The 22117-nt window shown below is 38.4% G+C and overlaps 1 protein-coding gene across 1 annotated transcript in view; it reads left to right on the forward strand.

Annotated features, from left to right (window-relative positions):
• Positions 1–281: 281 nt before the first annotated feature.
• Positions 282–22117, forward strand: part of MEGF10 (multiple EGF like domains 10) — a 120958-nt gene continuing 99122 nt past the window's right edge. The window contains exons 1-3 of the mRNA XM_029217803.1: positions 282–397; positions 7986–8087; positions 8430–8530. Coding sequence (XP_029073636.1) covers positions 282–397; positions 7986–8087; positions 8430–8530 — 319 coding nt within the window. The remainder of the gene's footprint in view (positions 398–7985; positions 8088–8429; positions 8531–22117) is intronic.

A 22117-nucleotide genomic window follows, 5' to 3' on the forward strand; every position in this document is an offset into this window, starting at 1 on the left:
GGCATGGATGAGAAGGTCTCTTGTTATGGTGGCAATTAATGATGATTTGCACTTTTTAGTAATTTACAAAATGGTGACCATCCTGACAACATAAGAAATATCTCTCTCTCCTGGACCGTGAAAGCTGGTGACCCATCTTAAATCCAAGACTCGTTATGCATGTTTCAGCCCTAGTAACAACTGGTACTGAATAGTTGATGTGCTCAGAAGAATTCTGTTTGGGTCATTTTACCGCATCTTTAATTTGGATTTTTTTTCTTGTAGGTTGTTCTTCAGAAACAATGGTTATTTCTTTGAACTCATGCCTGGGCTTTATCTGTATACTGTTATGCCACTGGATCAAGACAGCATCATCTCTGAACCTTGAAGACCCTAATGTGTGTAGCCACTGGGAAAGGTAATGGTTTTGAAAGTAATCTGAGAAATAATTTCTGATAGATTCCTTTATATACTCTCATTATCGGTACCATATATAAAATTAGAATTTGAGAAGAGATTATAAAATTGCTTATATGTAAAAATCATTAGTTATATGTAATAATTAGATAGTATAATTCACCTTGGTCTTAGAGAATATATATTATGTGAAGAAAACTTGATATACTGATTCTAACACAGGTGCAGTTGTGAGACCAAGGAAAACATTAATAGATTGATTAAAACGACCTCCCTAAGGTCTTCTCCCTGCTCTGTATCTGTTTGCAATAATTTGGTGGAACTGGACTATGCATGGGAACCAATGAGGGAGCAGTGGAAGACAGTGTGGAATAATATCCTAGAGTGTTGAAATGAATGGCATAAAAAATTGTGCAGTAGGTGGCCTGAAAGGGAGACATGATTTCTGGAGGAACTGGCAAGTCTGCATGGAAGTATTGTCCTCTGAGATGTCTTTGAAGACCTGAATAAGACGAGTAGATGGCAGTGATTGGGTGGGGTTCTAGGATGGAAGGTAGTTTGAAACCAGTGCCATGCAGACCACTAAGGACTGTGCCCAGTAAAACTAGAGTCAGTACAGGATCGAGGAGGGCAAGGTTGAATAGGTTATTTGAAAGCAGATGATGTAGTATCCAGACCTAGGTGATTTGCAGTAGGAAATACAGAAGAAGTACAAAATAATAGGTCATCTTATAGTCCCTTTTGGAACACAGAAACAGCACAAACCATTTAGTGATACTGCAGTGCAGTCAAATGCAGTTTACTGTGCTCTCACGTGCTACTTGCATTCCTAGGAAAGTGTGTATCTTTATCCGAAATTAACATTGCACTTGCAAGTTGTTCAAGCAAATAGAAGGTGTCGAGTACTAGAGATTAATACATATTTGTAATAGCTGTAAGTTCAATGACATCAGACTCTTGGTCTCTTTTTCCTGTCACCCTCAGCATCATGATGAGCACACCACAGGGTAAACATTCTAATCGCTGTGTCACCCACTGGTGGGATGCACAAAGCTCAGAGTCTTTCAAGCACAGCAGCTGTATTATTCTAGGGGCACTGGTTCCTCACTCATAGCGTTATTTTTCGGTGAGGGCTCGTCCCCATCTCCATTGGCAGTATTACATTCAGGGTAACAAAAACATATTTTCCTGATCAATCAATAGAGTTATGTAGCCTTATGAAACTTTAAACTGTAGAGGAAATATGTATGTGTAATGAAGTTCTATATATTTGTGCTATTAACTATGTTATATAGAATTTAAGGGAAGGGACCTCCTATTAATTATCTTTATAATTTTCACAGAACCACTCATAAAACATTTCACCAACAAAGTACATAATAAATATGATTAAAGTAATAAAAATGAATTGATGAATACATGGATAAGAACATATCAAATTTAGAAGAGGGATCGTCCATTGGTGGTTGAAGTTCTTGGAGGATGATAGCTTTGGAATGGGAGGAAAAATCAAATTTGTTAGGTACTGTGAGATAAGAATCAAGAGATCTTGGTAATACATTAACTATGGATGTGAAAGAGGCAGAAAAGGCTGAGATTTAGAACCTGCTGTGAGAGTGGAGGTGTCACTGCACATATGGAAAAATAAGAAGAGAGCTGATTTGACAGGGAAGAGATTATTGTGGTTTTATCATGTTGTATTGATGTGATCAGTTTGAAATATGGGCCTGGATGAATGTTTAACTTTTCATTTAAACAAAACATTAAAAAGATATTTCCCCCAGGTTTTCTTTTTTTTTTTTACTGGATGTGTTGGGTCTTCGTTGCTGCACACGGGCTTTCTCTAGTTGCCGCGAGCAGGGACTACTCTTTGTTGCGGTGCAAGGGCTTCTCATTGCTGTGGCTTCTCTTGTTGCTGAGCACAGGCTCTAGGCATGCAGGTTTCAGTAGTTGTGGCTCAAGGGCTCTAGAACGCAGGCTCAGTAGTTGTGGCACATGGGCCTAGTTGCTCTGCGACATGTGGGATCTTCCCAGACCAGGGCTCGAACCCGTATCCCCTGCATTGGCAGACGGATTCTTAACCACTGCGCCACCAGGGAAGCCCGCCTCCCCAGTTTGTTTTGACATTGTCCTATCTTATAATCATCGTGGACAAAAAGGCCTTATGAAATATAAGAAAGAGTATCGGCTTAGCCCTGTTTTTTTCACTTAAGAAGTCCAGTGATCTTGGATGAGTCTCTTAACATCATCCAATTCAAAGATTTATTGTGAAACTTGCATCAAATAATGTATGAAAGATGTTTTGTAAAATAAAAAGTGCTGGATGAATGTAAAAAAAAAAATAAAAGAGAAGTATGGGCCTGAAAGTGTTTGGGAATATAGATTTGGGAGTCTCCAGCATGGTGGGAGAACAGATGAGCTCTCCGAGGGAAAGGCTACAAAGAGAAAAGAATCCAAGACTTCAAGTAATCCAGCACCCACTCAAATGTACACATTTTGTCCTGATTTCTTGCTCAGTATTTAACCATACTTACCAACACATAATTGCATTGTTCTGTTCACCATTTTAAATTCCCAGTGTCTAAAACACTGCCTTGCATATGGCATGTGCTCAGTGAATAATTGTTGAGGAGTAAACTCACCTTCTGGTAGGAAAGGAAATGACTAAATATGGACATCAGTAGTGGGGGTGGGGAAGGGGGGAGTGATAGAGAAGGGGCACATTAATCTCTAAACCTAATATAATTCCACTGTTGTACAAGTGATTAGAGTAACCGCTAAAATACTCACTAGTGGGGAAGAAATTCAGTGTGGAAAAATAGGAAAATGATGGAGATTTTTTTTCCTGTCTATATTTTTCCTATAAACTGCTAAAAAGAAAAATTGACAGCTACAATTTTCTTATTGATAAATTTTCTGTTATAAGGCTAGATAATGATTCTTTGAAGAAAGGTTATAAAAAAGTGGAATTGTTTTGGCAAGAATGGAGAAAAGGAGTATAAATTAAAATGATCAAATAAAGGTGAAGCTGACAGGTTCTCCTGTATTTTCAAAAACTGAAATGAGCTTTAATTGAAACAGGGAGAGGAAGATTAGCTTCAAGGACAAAAGTCCTGGTAGTAGGGCCAAGTAGTGCTCATTGTAGGTTTTCCTTACACTAAAACCCACCTGTCACCAATGGTTCCGAGCCATGGAATCACCTGCAGCCTTGCTTCTCAGAGTGTGGTCTGTGGAGCTGCAGTGGCAGGAACCTCAGCTGGGAGCTTGTTGGAAATGCAGACTCTCAGGTCCCTCCCCAGACCTACTGAATCATTTATTTTCAAATAAAAGTATGCCTCATTTTAATGCAGCAATTGGGATTCTTAGAAGCTATACATGAAAGGAAATGAAGGAAAATTAAATCATTTAAAATACACAAGGGATGCTTGTTGTTAAAGGAATTCTGCACAGCATCCTTTTGGAAAATGAATAACTCCATGAATCATCTGTTCCTTCTCCCCATCTCCTTTCCCTGTTGTGTGAGTTTAAGTATTTCCATATAATGGGGTTGCTTCTAAAGAAAGCACAAATGAAGAGAAGCCTTTCTCTGCCCAACCCTTTGGGGGTGGGACACAGGAGTGGTAATAATTGAAGCTGCATTCCTGAAGCGAGCAGAGATAAGAAATGATAATTATTACCATATTTAATTAAAGTAACAAGATAATTTAGGCAGATGAAATGTAATTAACCACTTTGGAATGTGTCCAAGTGATGATGGCTTTTCCCCCCTGTTCTTTGACCTTAAATTAAATCTTGTTGGGGTTCCTCCCTGGACAATACTTAATAGTTTAAAATCACCGTGATGATATGTTTTCAGTGTGTTTGAGAAGATTAAACAAACAAGCAGGAGATAAAGGGTTTTGCATCTTGATGCTGAAAATAGTGTAGAATTGGGACGAGATTCCTTTTATACCACAGTTTGCCACTCACTGTCTGCTTTAGAAGCTTTCAATATTCTACAACATCTGAGAGTGGACAGAGGTACAGGATGCTGTCTGGGGGTCTTGGTGTTAGTACCGGCTCTAGACTGACCACTAGCACTGGGAGCTCGGTGTGGCTTATTTGTGATGAAAATGGGATTGGACTAGACAATCGAGAAGGTTGCTTTCCATTCTGTGACTTTAAGAGCAGCTGACGATGAACAGGGAGGTGTGGACTATCAAGAGGTACTAATTAAGTTCAAACAGCAGCACTGAGGACCAGAGGAAGTCATCCAGTTCTCAGAGACATTTCCCTTCATGATGCGGGCACACAGCTTCCAGAAAGTGGCCCCTTGAAAAGTGACAACAACTTAATTGTCTAATGATAGGTGGGTATTGAGCAAATTAGGTGTAGTCGTGAGTATTTGGTAGTCATAATTTGAAGACTATTTACTAACATGGAGAAATGCTTATGATAGTCTTAAATTTAAAAAGTATGTTTAAAATTATGTGTATAGCATGAGTATGAAAATATAAAAACAAAAAGACAAAACTATAAGTAAAAACTAGAAACCCTAGGGATGGTAAAAGAAGTACAGCAAAATGCTATGTGTGGTTAGGTAAGAGTTATACAGTTCTCTCCCTCTCTTCTTAAAGATTTGTTTTCCAAATTTTCTAGTGTGATTATAATATCATTAAAAATGAAAAGTTGGGGCTTCCCTGGTGGCGCAGTGGTTGAGAGTCCGCCTGCCGATGCAGGGGACACGGGTTCGTGCCCCGATCCGGGAAGATCCCACATGCTTCGGAGCGGCTGGGCCCGTGAGCCATGGCCGCTGAGCCTGCGCGTCAGGAGCCTGTGCTCCGCAACGGGAGAGGCCGCAACAGTGAGAGGCCCCGCGTACGACAAAAAAAAAAAAAAAAAAAAAAAGAAAAGTAAAAAAGAGATTGTTTAGAAAAGAAAAAGAATGTATGCAAAAGCAAAAAAACAGAAAAGAAATTTGGGTTGAAAAGGCTTAGAACCTTTCTCCCGTAAACTTAAGTGGAAGCCTCAGTAGCTGATCAATGTGAAAAGTAATTTATATTCGGTCTGTTCTTCATTGAGTTTGAGACTGAATAATTCTAATTAGAAGTGTCAAGACTGAAGAGAAATGCTCAACCATAATGAATTTTACACTTCGATTTTCCCCAAACTCTCTATATTTCTCTATTAAAGTAAGAGCAGGTTATTTTTAGCATTTATGTGCTGGCCTCTCTTGAGAGCCCTTTGAGGGCAGGAATTGAATAGAATTTATTCAATAAACATTTGTTGAATTGGAATCCTTAATGGTTTGATTATCCTTTTATAGAGAAGAGCTTTTTTATATCCTCAAAGCAGAGAAGCATCCTGCAAATTAAGCTATTGGTGAGCAGCAAATGTCCAGAAGAGGAAGCTCATGTACTTTAACATTTTCTCCTATTGGAGAAACCTTCCAGGCTGCCAGAAATTAGTGAAAACACTTTTCACGTTTGCTTGTGGAGTCAGCTCCCCCATCACATCCAATGGCGTGTGTTTGGCCAGGGTCCCTTAGTTGATTATCACTTTTGCTCTCCAAGGCATTCAGATCTTAACACTTAACATGGCCTGTGAAATTTTGTGAGAATACTGCATCAGGTCTAGTTCTAACAAACCAATTTAGTTCAGCTAAATTAGTACTATAGAGCCTGGTAGATTACATTTTTTCACCCAAGCAGCATTAATTTAGGGTGGTTTCTTTTTCATTCCCATAGAACATGTGGAAAGTTGTTCTGTTTTGCTCATGGGAATGTAGGACTGCCTAGATGGCAGTTCCACACACAGAGGACATTCATTCGCTTTGCTCTCCACTAGAAATGGAATGGAGAAATAATGCTGCAGGCCTTTACAAGCTGCTGGATAGGGAGGGAAAAGAATTGGCGAGGAAGTCTTAGAAATTGCAACAACCTGAACCTCAGGACACTGCTAGGGGTCTGAAGAAAATCTGAATAGCTTGTGATATTTCATTCCAAGAACATTTATATTTTAACGCAGGCCTCTCGCTTTACCCCAAAGGAGTTATATCAGAGATGTAGGCAATGGCATACTCGACGCTCGTCTGAACCTGTTCCTGCAGGTGTTGTCTACTGGAATAGAAGGAAGTAGTCATCTGAAATGTATGTTAGAAATGCAGAATGCCAAGTAAGAAGGGATCTCCAAGAACATCTCTGAACCCCTGGTTTTATGATGTGATTGTCAAAACCCCGGGAAGTGAGGTGACCTGCTGAAGGTCAGCCAGGTGCTCAGTGTCAGATCAGGATGATAACCCTGCCTTCTTCTAATCCAGTGATCTTTTCACTAGGACTTATTGCATCTGCCTCAGGCTTGTGGAGGATCCCTAAGTTTACCTAGAAATCAAGTTGCAATGTCCCAAAGAATCAAGTACAAACACTATGAATAGTATGATTAATTCATGGATGTCTCATAATGACTGAGAGAGACCACTTGGAGAAAGAAATTGCTCTGTTTGTGCGGCCAATACTGCTTAGCTTTTCAAATTAGAAGTTTCTGCTCTTTATCTAACCTGAATTCTTCAGGCTGAAATTTTAACCTCATTCCTTCCGTACCTTCTGTAGTTGATAGTTCCTATTAATGAACTTGGGCTATTGATCTACACCAAGTGAGTCCATGATTGAGGCCCATTTTCTTGTTGTCGTTGTTGTTAGCGTGAATTAAAGATTTTAGTGGAAATCTTTAAGAGACTGTTAAAGAAAATAGAATAAATTGTTTTGAAAAGAAGATTCTCCAGATTTTCCTGTAGGCAAGAAATCTGAGCTCTTGAGCATGTAATAGACTGCTTTGAAATGAAGAAATATAGGATTGAACATTGAATATTCTTTATATTTCATGGGTGTATTTCAGCCACATTCTTAGGCTCATAGGAGTGCATGCTTTTACTCTAACAAGAAGCTGTTAGTGAAAATATGTTGGAAAACAGACTGTTTAAGTAGCAGCAGGTTGTTCGTATGACTATTTCAGGCTAACTGTCTCAGCCATATGTTTAGAATTGGGTTTAAAGACTTCTTTGTAGCTTCTATGTAGAGGTTGTATATATTCTTCCATTGCCTAAGAAGTAGGGCAGGCACAAGAAAGAAAATTATTACAAGTTCCAACCAGAGAAATATAGTCTTTCTGATTTTCCAAAATCAGTAGCAAAATGTACTTGGATTGTCTTTTTGCTGATTACCCTTATTATTTGCATGAGGCCTAGATTGAAAACAATTTGTGAAAGGTCTTGATATCCCTGGACCCCGGGGGAGGGGATGGAATTAAATACAGAAAAATATATGGTGATACGTTTTTAAATTTAGGAATATCAGAGTTTTGGGTGAATAGTAAATGAGATTTTTTTGAACTGTATAGCATGAACTCTTGTCTTTAAAATATATTATTAATATTGGATCTTTTAGGGTTCTAGTACAAATAGAAACCTGAAAAAACCTGAAGATTCTCTGTTAAAGGTCCGTGTGGAGTTGCAAGTGGAGATAATTTAGCCAATCACTGTGTTTTTAGTACACAGCCTATCAGTAATGTAAGAAAGAGAAATACTGATTCCTTCTCTTTCCTCTTCTTTTCAGCTACTCCGTGACTGTGCAAGAGTCATACCCACATCCCTTTGATCAAATTTACTACACTAGCTGCACTGACATACTGAACTGGTTTAAATGCACGCGGCACAGGTAATGGAAGCTCAGATGTATTTCTGTGTTTGGCAAACTGGGAAGGAGTCTGATATGAGATATCTTGAGATAAGTGAAGTAGGGAAGTCATGAAACTTGATTCCTTGAAATAAAGTGTAGGTTGGCTTAAATGGACAATCAGTATATTCTTAGCAAATTAGTGAGTTGGCATAATATTGGTCAAAACATATATCCCATGTTTCTTCTTAATTATTTTGGAGTACTTTGCTTTTTGTACCTTTATTATATTTAATAGCTTTTTGTATTAAAATATAAAGTCTTGATTTCTAATCAAATTACAGGTCCAATAAAGTAACAATGTGATTTTTCCCCTTTCTATAGAATCAGTTATCGGACAGCCTATCGACATGGAGAAAAAACTATGTATAGGCGCAAATCCCAGTGTTGTCCTGGATTTTATGAGAGCAGGGAAATGTGTGTCCGTAAGTAAGACTTGCATCCCTTGGAGGTTCATTTATTTTTTGCAGTGTTGGTTTGCATTTAAGGGAGGCTGGAACAGAGGCCTGGGGAGATGGGGCATCTTGGATCATTCCCTTTCATTCACTGCTGCTTTCTTGGCCTGTGTAAGGAGGGAAGCATTAACTGTGTCCCTCTGTCCTATGAAAAATCTCCAAATGAATGTCACTTGAGGAGAAAGCAGATGTTGTAGAAAGATGATTCAAGGCTGGATGCTGCGATGTTCATTACAGTCCTTCAATAAATGTCTGTTTGGAAATTGGTCAGGGAGTCACTGAACTTAGGTCACAGAAGAGAACAGAGATATAACCTTCCTGCAGCAGCTCAACAGAGTCCCGAGTCAACTTCTGAGAGGCCAGCATGTTCTTTTCTGATACATAGAATGATACGCTTATTAAATGTAGAGGAGCTTTCGCAATACAAAATGACTGTAAGTCTGGGTTACAAAGTAGACCTTCTTTTTTCATTGTCATTTCTCTCCTCCCTCCCCTCCCCATCTCACCAATTCATTTTGCGATTTTTTTTAACATCTTTATTGGAGTATAATTGCCTTACAGTGTTGTGTTAGTTTCTGCTGTATAACAAAGTGAATCAGCTATATGTATACATATATCCCCATATCCCTTCCCTCTTGTGCCTCCCTCCCACCCTCCCTATCCCACCCCTCTAGGTGGTCACAAAGCACCGAGCTGATCTCCCTGTGCTATGTGGCTGCTTCCCATTAGCTAGCTATTTTACATTTGGTAGTGTATATATGTCCATGCCACTCTCTCACTTCGTCCCAGCTTACCCTTCCCCTTCCCTGTGTCTTCAAGTCCATTCTCTACATCTTTGAACTGTCTTAAGAGAAGTTTGATGTTTTATGATACACTTTAGGAAATCCTAGAATATCATGTGACATGCAGTTTGCAATTGGGGTTTCTTACCATTGTGTGTAGGACACGTAGAAGAGAGCAATAAATGCAATTTTATTCAAATATTTTTGCTCAACACAAAGTTAGAGGGACACCTTTGCTTTCTGAGCTGAGATGCTGCTGTTGAGTAGTATAGAGAGAGACAAAGTTCTGCTCTAATTTGGAGGTACTAGGAGTGATTGGAGACATCACTGGGCTTAAAACTCTGCAGAGCTGAGTGATAGCACTGGCTTGGCCACCAATCATCTGGGTGGCCCTGGATAAACCATTTATAACTCTTTGAGGCTAATTTGCTCTCAAGCAGCAAGGGGGCTTGGACCAGTGTATGTGTCATCTTCCTTCCAATCCCTGGAGTCTATTCTTTATTTATATAGACAGGGGTGATTTCTCAAACTTTTATTCAAAACCAAGGCTATACGTAATAAATGTTCGTTGAAGAGAAATTATAAAATGTAACTAAGTGAAAAGAAGAAAATACAAATATGGTGTGAATGTCTTTCCTGGTCAGTAAATGAACTTCTATAACATTTAACAAAAGTCAGTATGTTATTGCATTATAGATGTTTATTTGACTGATCTCAACTCTTGAATATTTACATGATTTCCAAGTTTTAACTATTATGGACTGCTTTAGAAGACATCATTGTGGTTAAATCTTTGTTCATATCCATAATTAATAGGTAAGGATAACTTCCTAATAGTAGAATTGCTGGGTCAGAGGCATACACATATTTCTAAGATGTTTGGTGTTTTTCCAATTTATACCACCACCAGCAGTATAGAATGTCTTTTTGCTTATACCCTGTGGCACTTTTCCCTTTGCTATTTTTTTTCTTTATTTGCATGTGTTTGATTAATAATGATGCTGAATAAGAAAACTTACATGTTTATAATCAAACATCTTAGAGAATAATCATGAAGTGATCTCTGTGGCCCAGGCTGATGGGAAATTTTCAAAGGAAAGCCCTGAATACACACAGAGTGAAGAGTGGGGAGGCTTCGCTGGTTGGGCTGGCCACTTTACAGAAGCTTCGGGATGATATTATCTTGGTGCACTTACCAGGGTTCAAACTTACAAATACAATTGTCAGCACACTGAAAAAATAGTTCTGTCTCCCAGGATTCTCTTCTCTTAACCCAGGTCATAGGAACCATCTATAAAGCTGGGATGCTAATTCATTGTTACACAGAACCTGGAGAGGTGCTTACAGTCTTGTAGTCATACCTTTTCTCCTTGAAGGTCTGGCATGTGAGAAACTGGATTTTATTGGCAGCTGATGTGGGGAGTGTGGATCTGAGCAAGGTCAGTTAGAAAATTTTTAGTGCTTCGTGGTTCCAGCCTCCCATAGCCCAACACCGCCATCATTTTATTCAGTAGTGCAGCCTGTCTCAGAAAGCAAGGCCATCCCATAGCACCATCATACCTGGTAAAAATTATTGCCGTCATATGATGGTAAAGATAACTCTTCCTTGATCTCACACAAGACAGGTTGCAAGGTGTCCTCCTGACCTCCTGGATGGACATCTCTAGAATTTGCCTCTAAAATTCTCCTTTTCTAAGCCTTCTTGGATGACCAACTGTTCCTGGAGACTGAAATATTTTTTCTTTAGATATGTTAATATATTTAATCAGCTTACTGTCTAGTCTCAAAGACCTAGAAGCTATTTGATCTCTTTAAGGGTATTTTGCATGTCTCCACTCTGATGTCTTGATTTCACAGCTTAACCCCAGAGAACAGTCATGCTTCCCTGATTTCCTTGTTCTTGGGGATGCCACTGGTAAATCTTCTGTTCTCTCAACAGCTGACACTAGTGAGGCACCCTTGTGGATAGAGAAGGAAGAGAGAACACATGATTCTTTGTTCTGCTTTCATAATCTTTTTTTCAACTAGGTTTTGCTGCCAGGCACCTAGCATTGTCACCATTTTAACTGTTTCCAGCAAGTTTTCAAAAGGAATTGAAACACAGGAATTGATAATAATTTTAGTTTAATTTCGGTAATCAGTTTACCTAGAAGGCAAAAAAAGGATGGTTTCACATAACCACCTGTATTAGAAAAATAGTTTCTTTTAGGTGTCTGGGGTATCTCCCCTGGAGAGAAAGTTCCATCCTCCCATCCCTCCCCACCCCTGCTGCATCCTGCCCAAGATTATGCATCTCTGCTAAACTCTCAGGCTGTGCAGAAGCTGCTGGTCCACAGAGCACACTTTGGGTGACAAGGGTCTGTGTTCAGAAGACAGACATGTACCATCAGGCAGGAAGAGCCAAAATGGAGAGTTCAGGAAGTAACGTGGTTAGAAGCCTTTCCTAAGAATCTGGTCGGAGAAAAAAAATGAATTGGAAAAGCTTCCAAGGAGAAAATATTACTAGACATGAAGATGTCTATGATTCCTTCCTGAGGTTTTAACCTGTTCATAAAATTAATTAAGCTTGTAAGTGTATTCATTTTTCAGAGTTACTATTATTGCCTAATTGTGTGTTTCATTGCTTTTTTAAAAACTGGAATATTATTTATTTACTTTCTTGACTTTTTAAAATATTTGAAATAATAGAGTTGTCATACACTATCATGTTAGTTTCAGGTTACTACATAGTGATTTGACATTTGTATATATGAAGAAATGATCTCCAGGGTAAGCCTAGTAACTATGTGTCCCCATACAAAGTTATTACAACATCATTGACCATATTCCTTATGCCGTATATTACTTACATACCTGTGGTTTATTTATTTTATAACTGGAGAGTTTTACTTCTTAATCGCCTTCACCTATTTCATCCCCACCCCTTCCTCCCAGAAACCACTCCTTTGTTCTTTGTATCTATGATTCTGTTTTCATTTTATTTTGTTTTTAGATTCCACATATAATTGACATTATACAGTATTTGTCTTTTCTGTCTGACTTATTTTACTTAGCATAACACCCTCTATTCATTTTGTTGCAAATGGCAAGATTTCATTCTCTTTTATGGCTGAATAGTATTCCACTATATATGTATATCACATCTTCTTTATCCATTTATCCATTGATGGACACTAGGTTGTTTCCACATGTTGGCCTTTGTAAATAATCCTTCAGTGAGCATGGGGCGGCAGATATCTTTTTGTGTTAATGTTTTGTTTCCTTCAGGTAAATATGCAGAAGTGGAATTGCTAGATCACATTGTAGTTCTATTTTGAATTTTCTGAGGAACTTCCATATTTCCATAGTGGCTGTACTAATTTATGTTCCCACCAGCATTGCTTTTCTCCACATCCTTGCCAACACTTGTTATATCTTGTTTTTTTGATGATAGCTATTCTAACAGATGTGAGGTGAAGTCTAATTGTGGTTTTGATATGCATTTCCCTGATGATTAGTGATGATGAGCATCTTTTCACATACCTGTTGGCCATCTGTATATCTTCTTTAGAAAAATGTATATTCAAATCCTCTGCCCATTTTTTAATCAGATTTTTTTGTTTGTTTTTGCTTGTTGATGGTTTTGTTTGTATTTGCTTTGCAATGGCTTTTTAGTTTGGTGGAGTCTCAGTTGTTCATTTTTGCTTTTGTTGTCTTTGCTTTTGGTGCCAAATCCAAAAAATCATCACCACGACCCATGTCAAGGAGCTTACCACCTATGTTTTCTTCTAAGAGTTTTATCATTTCAGGTCTTGTGCTCAAGTCTTTAATCCATTTTGAGTTGATTTTTGTGTATGGTGTAAGATATGGTCCAGTTTCATTTTTTGCATGGGGCTGTCCAGTTTTTCCAACATCATTTATTGAAGAGACTGTTCTTTCCCTCTTATATGTTCTTGGCTCTTTTGTTGTAAATTAATTGACCACACATATATGCGTGAGTTTGTTTCTGGACTTTCTATCTGTTCCATTGATCTATGTGCCTGTTTTTATGCCAGGACCATGCTGTCTTGATTACTATAGCTTTGTAATAAAGTTTGAAATCACGGAGTGTGATACCTCTAGCTTTGTTCTTTTTTCTCAAGGTTGCTTTAGCTCTTTGGGGTCTTTTGTGGTTCCACACAAATTTTAGGATTAATTTTTCTATTTCTGTGAAAAATGCCATTGGAATTTTGATAGGGATTGAATTGAATCTGTAGATGGCTTTGGGTAGTATGGACATTTTAACAATATTAATTCTTCCAAACATGAGCATGGAATGTATCAAATATATTTGAGTCAGGTTTTATGTATTTGTGTCTTCTTCAGTTTCTTTCATCAATGTGTTATAGTTTTTAGTGTGCAGGTCTTTCACCTCTTTGGTTAAATTGTTCCTAGATTTTTTATTCTTTTTGATGCCATTATAAATGGGATTTTTTTCTTAATTTCTTTTAAAGTTAGTGTTAATAATTAATTTTGATTTACTAAAGTTATAAATCTAAAACCTAGTTGTTTCTTGACATAGAAACCAAACTTACAGTTCCCAAAGGGGAAAGGGAGGGTGGGAGGTTAAATTAGGAGTATGGGATTAACAGTTACAAACTACTATACATAAAATAGATAAGCAACAAAGATTTACTGTATAACACAGGGAACTATATTTAGTATCTTATAACAACCTATAATGGAAGATAATCTGAAAAAAATATATATGTAGCTGAATCACTTTGCCGTACACCTGAAACTAACACAATATTATAAATCAACTATAGGTCAATAAAAGAAAATAAACAACAGCAACAACAACAAAACCTAGTTGTTTCTTAAGCTAAAATCACCTTACAGGTGTTTCATTCATCAGTCTAACAAAATTTAACAAACCCATAAACATAAAAGGGCCTTTGACTAATGTTTTACATATTTAAACACCATCAAGTTTTTAAAATGGAATTTGTATATTTAATAAATTTGAATCCTATTTTAGATAATCCAGCTTTTAGGCTGACAAACCATCCCACATGCTTAAATAATTTTTGTAAATCTAATAAGTTCAACTTATTAATAAGGTGGAATCTTAAATTCTCTTAAATGTTCTAATATTGTATTTGTAAAATTTCAACTTTAACATTTCTAATCAGTTATTTCACTACACTTTTAAAAAATGAAATTAGAAGACCAGCCCCTTGTTGCAATAGACCACATTCTTTTATGTATTACAATTATCTTCTCAAAACAAAAGTTATAAACACTATAGATTTTGATTCTCACACACATTTCCATATTAAATTCAAAATATTCACACAGCTGACAGATACCCCCTAAGCAAATAATTATATCATCTCATTTTTTTTTTTGGTTTATTTTAAAATAGTATTCTGGTGGTCTCTTTTCAGTTTGCTAATATTATTTAGTTAGTTAGCTAATTGTAGTAAAAACTACATAACATTAAATTTGCCGTCTTAATCATTTTTAAGTGTACAGTTCAGTGGTGTTAAGTGTATTCACATTGTTTTGCAACAGACCTCTAGAACTTTTTCATTTTTCAAAACTGAAACTCTATACCCATTAAAACCTAATTTCCCCTCTCCCCTACCTTCAGCTCTTAGAGACCACATTTTTACTTCTACTTTATATTTCTAGGATTTTGACTACTTTAGATACTTTATATGAGTGGAATCATGGATTTATTTCACTTAGTGTAATGTCCTCAAGATTTATCCGTGTTGTAGCCTGTGATAGGATTTCCTTTTTGTTTTAAGCCTACATAATATTCTTTTGTATTGTTTTCTGAAGTTTCTTAAATACCAGAGAACATGTTCTTTGATTAACTGCCTTGACCAAATATACTGAGCCCTTTATCTACTCTAGATGTTGTATCCTGTATTCCTTAGATTTAAGACATATGATTTAATAGTCCTAGTTTTCAAGTTAGATTACAACCCTCAACCCAGCTGGCTATACCAATTGATTGAATTTTGTGTATCTTTAGTCATTAAGATATATAAATGTATTTTTTTGGCCTAACTTTAACTACCATGATAATTGCTACAATTATCTTTTCTTTTCATATAATTCTTATCTTTTATGACTACACATCTCTTGTACATATTGGTATCTGGTTGCATTTTGCAAATCTCATAGTTATGTTTGAATGTGAAATCGCACCCTCTAAGGTCATCTTGTTCATCCTCTTCCACCTTGCCTTGGTGCTGATCCCATGTATTGTCTGAAGTCATAAGGGTGCCAGTTGTCTGGCTTTTCCTCCAGAGTATTAATTTCCTCCACAAGATCACCAATCTCCAGACACTTCTCATCTTCCATCTTCTCAGCCCCCATACCCCAAGATTTCATATAGTTCTCTAATTTAGAATTTTGATCTTGTTCCCGAAATGAAAAGATGCATAACACAAATTGGCTTAAACATAGTGCTTTCCAGGATTATCTGTTAACATCTATTTCCTCCTCACTGTTTTGCTTGCCTCACTTATGTTTTTTTCCTTTCTTCTTTCTTTCCTTTCTGCATTCCCTCCTACCTACCTACCTGCTTATTCTAATGTTTGACACTTAAAGATGCTCACTGCAGCCACTAAACTATTTTGTATCTCTTTGCACATGCGAAAGATTAATAAGACAAATTTAGTGGGATTTCTGGGACAAAGAGTATGCATGTTGTAACAGTAAGATTAGGTTTGGCTATGAGTAAAACTTTGTTTCTTTCTCACATGAGTCCAGAGGTTGGTAAACCAATAAGGAACCCAGGCAATTTCCACTTTTCTGCTCCACCACGTCTAGGGTGGAGCCTTCATCTTCATGTGCCATTATTGATCTCCCCACATCAATCTAGGTCCCAAGCAATGGATGGAAGAGGCAGGAGAAAGAGGCAAATGACTATGCCAGCTGTTTCCGGAGGAGAGTTTCTAGAAGTGACCACATTCCATTTCTGCTTTGACTAGACCTTAGTCATATGACCTCACCAAGCTATAAGGGCATCTTTATTCTGGGTGGTCAGGGGCCCAGTAAAAATATATTCTGTAGGAAGGGAATAATGGATATTGGGAGAAAGGAGAAATCTGAGTCACATTTTAAGACTTTTTGATACAAACTTCCAAATTGCTGTCTAGACAGGTTCTAATAACTTGCATGCCCACAAGGAGTATATGAGGGTGCCCACTTCCCCATATCCTCACCAACATTAGGCATTATTATTTTTTTCAACCTGTTGGGTGACAAAAATGGTACCTTGCTTTACTTTGCATTTCCTTAATTATTATGTTGTTCTCTTAAGAAATATATGTTGGTTAGTCACTTGTATTTTGGCTTCAAGGGGGATAAAGTGAGAGTGCTTTGTGTCTCAAGAGCCATAGAAATGCTGGGGAGAAACAACAGGTGTCAGTGGAGAGAGAAATGTGCTGATTTCCAGGCTGGTAAAAGAGATAGTTTGAGACTGAGACTTGAATAACAAATGCCACGGGCCAAGCCAGCAAAAGGCCCAGGCCCTTCAGGGCCCCTTACCCTCACCACCATCGCTGGGATCCATTCTCTCCTCACCCCAAAGTCCACAGGTCCCTCTCTCCCAAGGCCTCAACTGTTTGTAGCTCTGGGAATGGCTTGGAGCCAGGGCAGCCCCTTGTCTTCTCCCACAGCCCCCACCATGAGCCCTGAGGAGAGAAGCATGATCCCTGCTACCATGGCAGCGAGGGGAGCTCTAGGGAGCCCTAGACAGTGATATGCAAACTCCCAGGTCTGCGGAAAGGAGCTGAGACCCAGACTCGTGATCTCCACAGTCCTGTACTCGAGGAGTATATAAGGATTTGAGGCTGCCCTAGGCATCCAAACCATTATTTACAACACTAGAACTTTAGGAAGATGTGTTTGGCCATACACACAACTGATTTCCAAACACATCTTTGGAACCTGACCTCTTAGCAAGTGGGAGTTGCCTGTAAATTTGGTTTCATGGGACTAGGAAAAGCTCACAGGACAACAGCAGAGTGGGAAGTTGGCAGCTATCCCTCCGTGGGAAGGATTGGCTAATCCCGAGATGAGGCTAGTAATACATTTTCCCTCCCATTTCCTTTACTGATGGCAGAGAAAGCAGATCACTGGAAGCAAGGCTGCTTGCTGCAGAATCGTGAATGGACAAAGGGCATGGCCTGGGGTCCCTTCTCTGGTGCAGCTACCATCCTTTTGCCCAGATGCCCAGTCTTCTGCTGCTGGATGCTGCTGCAGAGGAAAGGACTGTTGTGATGAATGTTTCCTTTGTGGTGGACTTGACTCTGTTACCCTGTTTTTGTTAGATTGTGGAGGTCAAATGCTAACTTCAAATTAAAGCTGTAATGGGGGCATCCTGGGCAGTGTGGCTTACAGGGAAGACGCAGGAAGAGGTTTGGGGCCTGGGTTGCCACCCTGTTGCCTTGTAGGCCAGCCCTGATGGTAGAGGATCAGTTCCCATGGATGTGCCCTGGCTGTCTTTGGCAATCATTAAGAGAACTTTGGAACTGTAAATAAGAAGGCTTCACTCCCGCACACTGAACTGTATATGATTTCCTGTGTTTAGTAGAGAGGAGTGTGACAATTGATTACCATAGCACTGAATGAATATTCACAGCTGATTTTTAACTTGGCCACTTTTGTGAAAAAACTGAACTGGCTAGAACTCTGGTCAGTGTTTATATAAAAAATATTTCCTGCTGATGAACTTTACTCTTGTTTGAATGCCATGTTTCAATAAGCAACGGGTTTTAAACCCAAGTTTTGGGTTAAGGGCTTAAAGACATCTGCAGCTCACTTGCCCAGGACTATTTTCCTTCCAGAAGACTGAAATGCCACACAGGGGGCACATTAGGGACGCAGTTAGGCTATTTGCCACATAACTCATACATTTCCACCTATTTCTTCCTTTTATATTGGAATATTATGTTGTATTAGACTGGAATTAACAAAGAGCTTCCCTTTTGGGAGAGAGGGTAACATTTCTTAGAAGCGGCTACCTAGAACATTGTGTTTGGAAGGATTTTGAGGCCATGTCTGTGCTAAGAGAGAAAACAGAGTGACTCATTAATGATTTCTGTCATGGTCATTGGGTGGCCTGAGTGCCCCACATTTGCAATCCCTGTATTAGACTCTGTCTGGCATTCTATGACATTTTGGACCTCTTGAGTCATGGAGATATCAATTGAGATTCCTGAATCATGCACCTGCTCATAGGCTCCTGTTATACCTAACTTCTCCATTTAACTGGGAAGTTATATGTACTATTCCTGTTCTTGTCTCCAGGCAGAATGCATTTCCTCTTTGTGAGCTGGAATATTTAGCAAATTAACTCAGGATAACATTGTAGGCAATTTTATTTAGGGAGTGGAAAAAGATTTTCAATGGCCACATTTTGCCTCAGTGTCAGCCATCGGAGGGTCCGATGGACGGGGTATATTGCAGGCTTGAGGAACTGGCCAAATGGTCAAGGCTTTTGGGAAGAGCTGCCCTGCAGGTACTTGTTTCCCCCACCTGGAGAGGATGGAGGGACACCTTTAATTCTTTATCCAGGCTTCATGTTCTTTTGGTCTTTTGCTGCTGAAAAGTCTTGGGCTCAGATTTTTCAGGATGAGAAGAGCTAGAGTGCAGCCTTGTTTTTGGGGGCTGTGAAAATTCAGTCTTTGGTAGAGGGCTGTTTTGGGGTGAGCTGGACTTCTCTGGCGGATTCCTGGGAGCATGGTGAGAATTTAGGGGAGGAGGGGTAATCAGAGCCTTCTGCTCTGGATTTGTTTGAGTCTCACACTCACAAGCTTGTTTAGTAATAAAGTTGTGATCTTGTCAAATATTTCCCAACAACCTTAGTGTGTAGATTCTTTTAAGCAGACCCTTTTGAGTATAGATAAAAGTGAGACAATCCTGTTAAGCTATCCAGAGAAACCATGAACTGACAGCAAAATCAGATGGTATTCCTAAGTACACCTACCCATGATGCCCTTTCTGCCACTGGCAGTGGATTTTTTCATGTTTCCATAGGGACCCTGTATTCTGTTGCCATGGACCCCGACTTGGTTCAGAGGAATGTACCAGTAAATACTGGGAAAGATTCTTTGTCAACATACTGCAACAGCAGAAATTCCAATTTTCCCACACATCTATTGGAATCTAACTTATGTTTTCTGGTTTTGGTCATTGGTGTCTGCTAGTAGTGAAGACTGGATATCTGATAATGCAGGGAACCTTTTTTGCTTTATTGATTATAAATGCTTGCTCACTACTTAGGGTTTTATAGATAGAAATCATGAATTTAATGATACTGAAAACCACTATGAATTCAAGATAGCCTCCATCTAAACAGATGGAAATCTTGTCTGCTGCCTGTTTTTTCCTTAAGGAAGCCTGACTTTAGAGTCCCATGGAGACAGGGCCAAAGGGAAACAATGGAAAGCTTTACCTTATCTCTAGAAAATGAGTTTCTGCAATTTCAGTCTGTGTAGGACAGGTAGAATTTTTACAGTCCTAATAATGTATGCAGTCTCCTTACAGGGATAGATAATAGCTAATGTAAAAGCTCAGAACTGAGAAGCAATTGTTTATTGCACTGTGGTTCAAATATTGTTAGAGAAAACTAAAATTAACTGAAAAATTACACTTTGATCTAGGTGACCAACCACAAAACATTAACAAGACCAGGTGATGACAGAACTTGCATTTTTTAGTCTGGGATAGTACTTTTACAGGTAATCCAGTGGTAAACCTAGTACATCCCTCCAACCACACACACAGATGCTAAGAGGAGAGGGAGACTGATGCACAGATACAGGCAATGCTCCATGGGCACTGTTCTTTTCTTAAGCTACAGTAATATCCCAAGTTCCAGATGTAGTTTTTTTCTTGATGAATAATTCTTAAAAAGATTTAAAGGAAATCATCTAGAGCTCCAAGAGAACTATCATATAGAAAAGCAGTCTTCTTAGCTAGGTCACAGAAGGCAGCATGATCTGAAGGTGGACCTCCCTGGCCAGCTGGGCTCATTGGGCAAAAGCTGTATGACAAGTCTAAAGATATGTCACCCAAACTGAGGTTTAAGCTTTAAAAACAACTGAGTTAATTTATTGAACTCAGCATGTAATCGAGGGACAGAAAAAGAAATGTGCTACCTCAAATGAAATCCATCTGTTGATCCAGGGAGGAGAATGGGTTTCCAGAAACTTGGACCCTGGGTATTATCTGTAGCTGCGTGCCCCAAGTGTGAGCTACTGAGTACTCTTCTTGAAGAATTCACTGTTGCATTATCCAGTAAAATTGGGAAATGCCTTGTGCTGGATCCCCTTTATCAAAAATTTATATTTGACATGTAAATTTTTATTGAAGACTTTGGGAATAATTGGAGTAAACGCATGTCTCAAACTTATTTGGCCATGAAATTCCCTACCTCTCCACCCCTCTTTTCTATTTCTTCTAAGAACATGATGGAACAAATAGTCTCCAGAGTCTACTTATTTGGGAAACAATGCTGTAAGGCATTTGGTTTGCTTTTATATAACCTTAGGCTGATAATTATAAATATTTAACTTTATCAGAGACTCTTTGGATCTTTATTTTCTTGTTTTTTTATCCAGCTTTATGGAGATATTATTGACACATAATATTGCATAAGTTTAAGGTATACAATGTGATGATTTGATATACTTACACGTTGCAAAATGATTACCATAATAGGGTTAGTTAACACCTCCTCCATCTTACATAATTACCACTTCTTTTTCTGTGGTGAGAATATTTAAAATTTACTCTCTTAACAGCTTTCAAGTATTGATATATAATACAATATTGTTATCTGTAGTCACCCTGCTGTACATTAGATCCCAAGAACTTATTCATCGTACAACTGGAAGTTTGTGCCCTTGGATAAACATCTCCCCATTTCCCTCACCCCCGCCCCCTGATGCCCAGCCCTGGCAACCACCGGTCTACTCTCTGTTTCTATTAGTTCAGCTGTTCCAGATTCCACATATAAGTGATATCATACAGTATTTGTCTTTCTCTGTCTGACTTATTTCACTTAGAATAATGCCTTCACGGCCATCCACGTTGTCACAAGTGGCAGGATTTCCTTCTTTTTTATGGATGAATAATAGTTCATTGAATATGTGTGTGTGTATGTGTATGTATGTGTGTATATATATATATATATATATATATATATATAATCTCACATTTTCTTTATCTACTCATCAGCCAAAGGACATTTGGATTATTTTCATATCTTGGCTATTATGAATGATGCTGCAATAAACAGGGGAGTGCAGGTATCCCTTTGAGACACTGATTTTATTTCCTTTGGATATGTACCCAGAAATAGGATTGTGGAATCATATGGTAGTTCAATTTTTGATCTTTTGAGTAGCCTCCATACTGTTTTCCATAGTGGCTATATCAATTTTCATTCCCACTAACAGTGCACAAGGGTTTCCTTTTCTCTATATACTCACCAACAATTGTTATCTCTTGTTTTTGATGATTGCCATTCTAACAGGTGTGAGGTGAGGTGATATCTCATTGTGGTTTTGATTTGCATTTTTCTGATGATTGGTGATGACAAGCACCTTTTCATGTACCTGTTGATGTGTGATCCTTTTTTATATTGTTGAATTCAGTTTGCTAGTATTTTGTTGAGGATTTTTGTATCTCTATTCATCAGAGATATTGCCCTGTAATTTTTTTTTTTTTTGTAGTGTCTTTGTCTGGTTTTGGCATCAGGGTAATTATGGCCTCGTAGAATGAGTTT

Source organism: Monodon monoceros, unplaced genomic scaffold, assembly GCF_005190385.1.
Source record: "Monodon monoceros isolate NGI ecotype Baffin Bay Population unplaced genomic scaffold, NGI_Narwhal_1 Super_Scaffold_12, whole genome shotgun sequence".
Taxonomy (NCBI): domain Eukaryota; kingdom Metazoa; phylum Chordata; class Mammalia; order Artiodactyla; family Monodontidae; genus Monodon; species Monodon monoceros.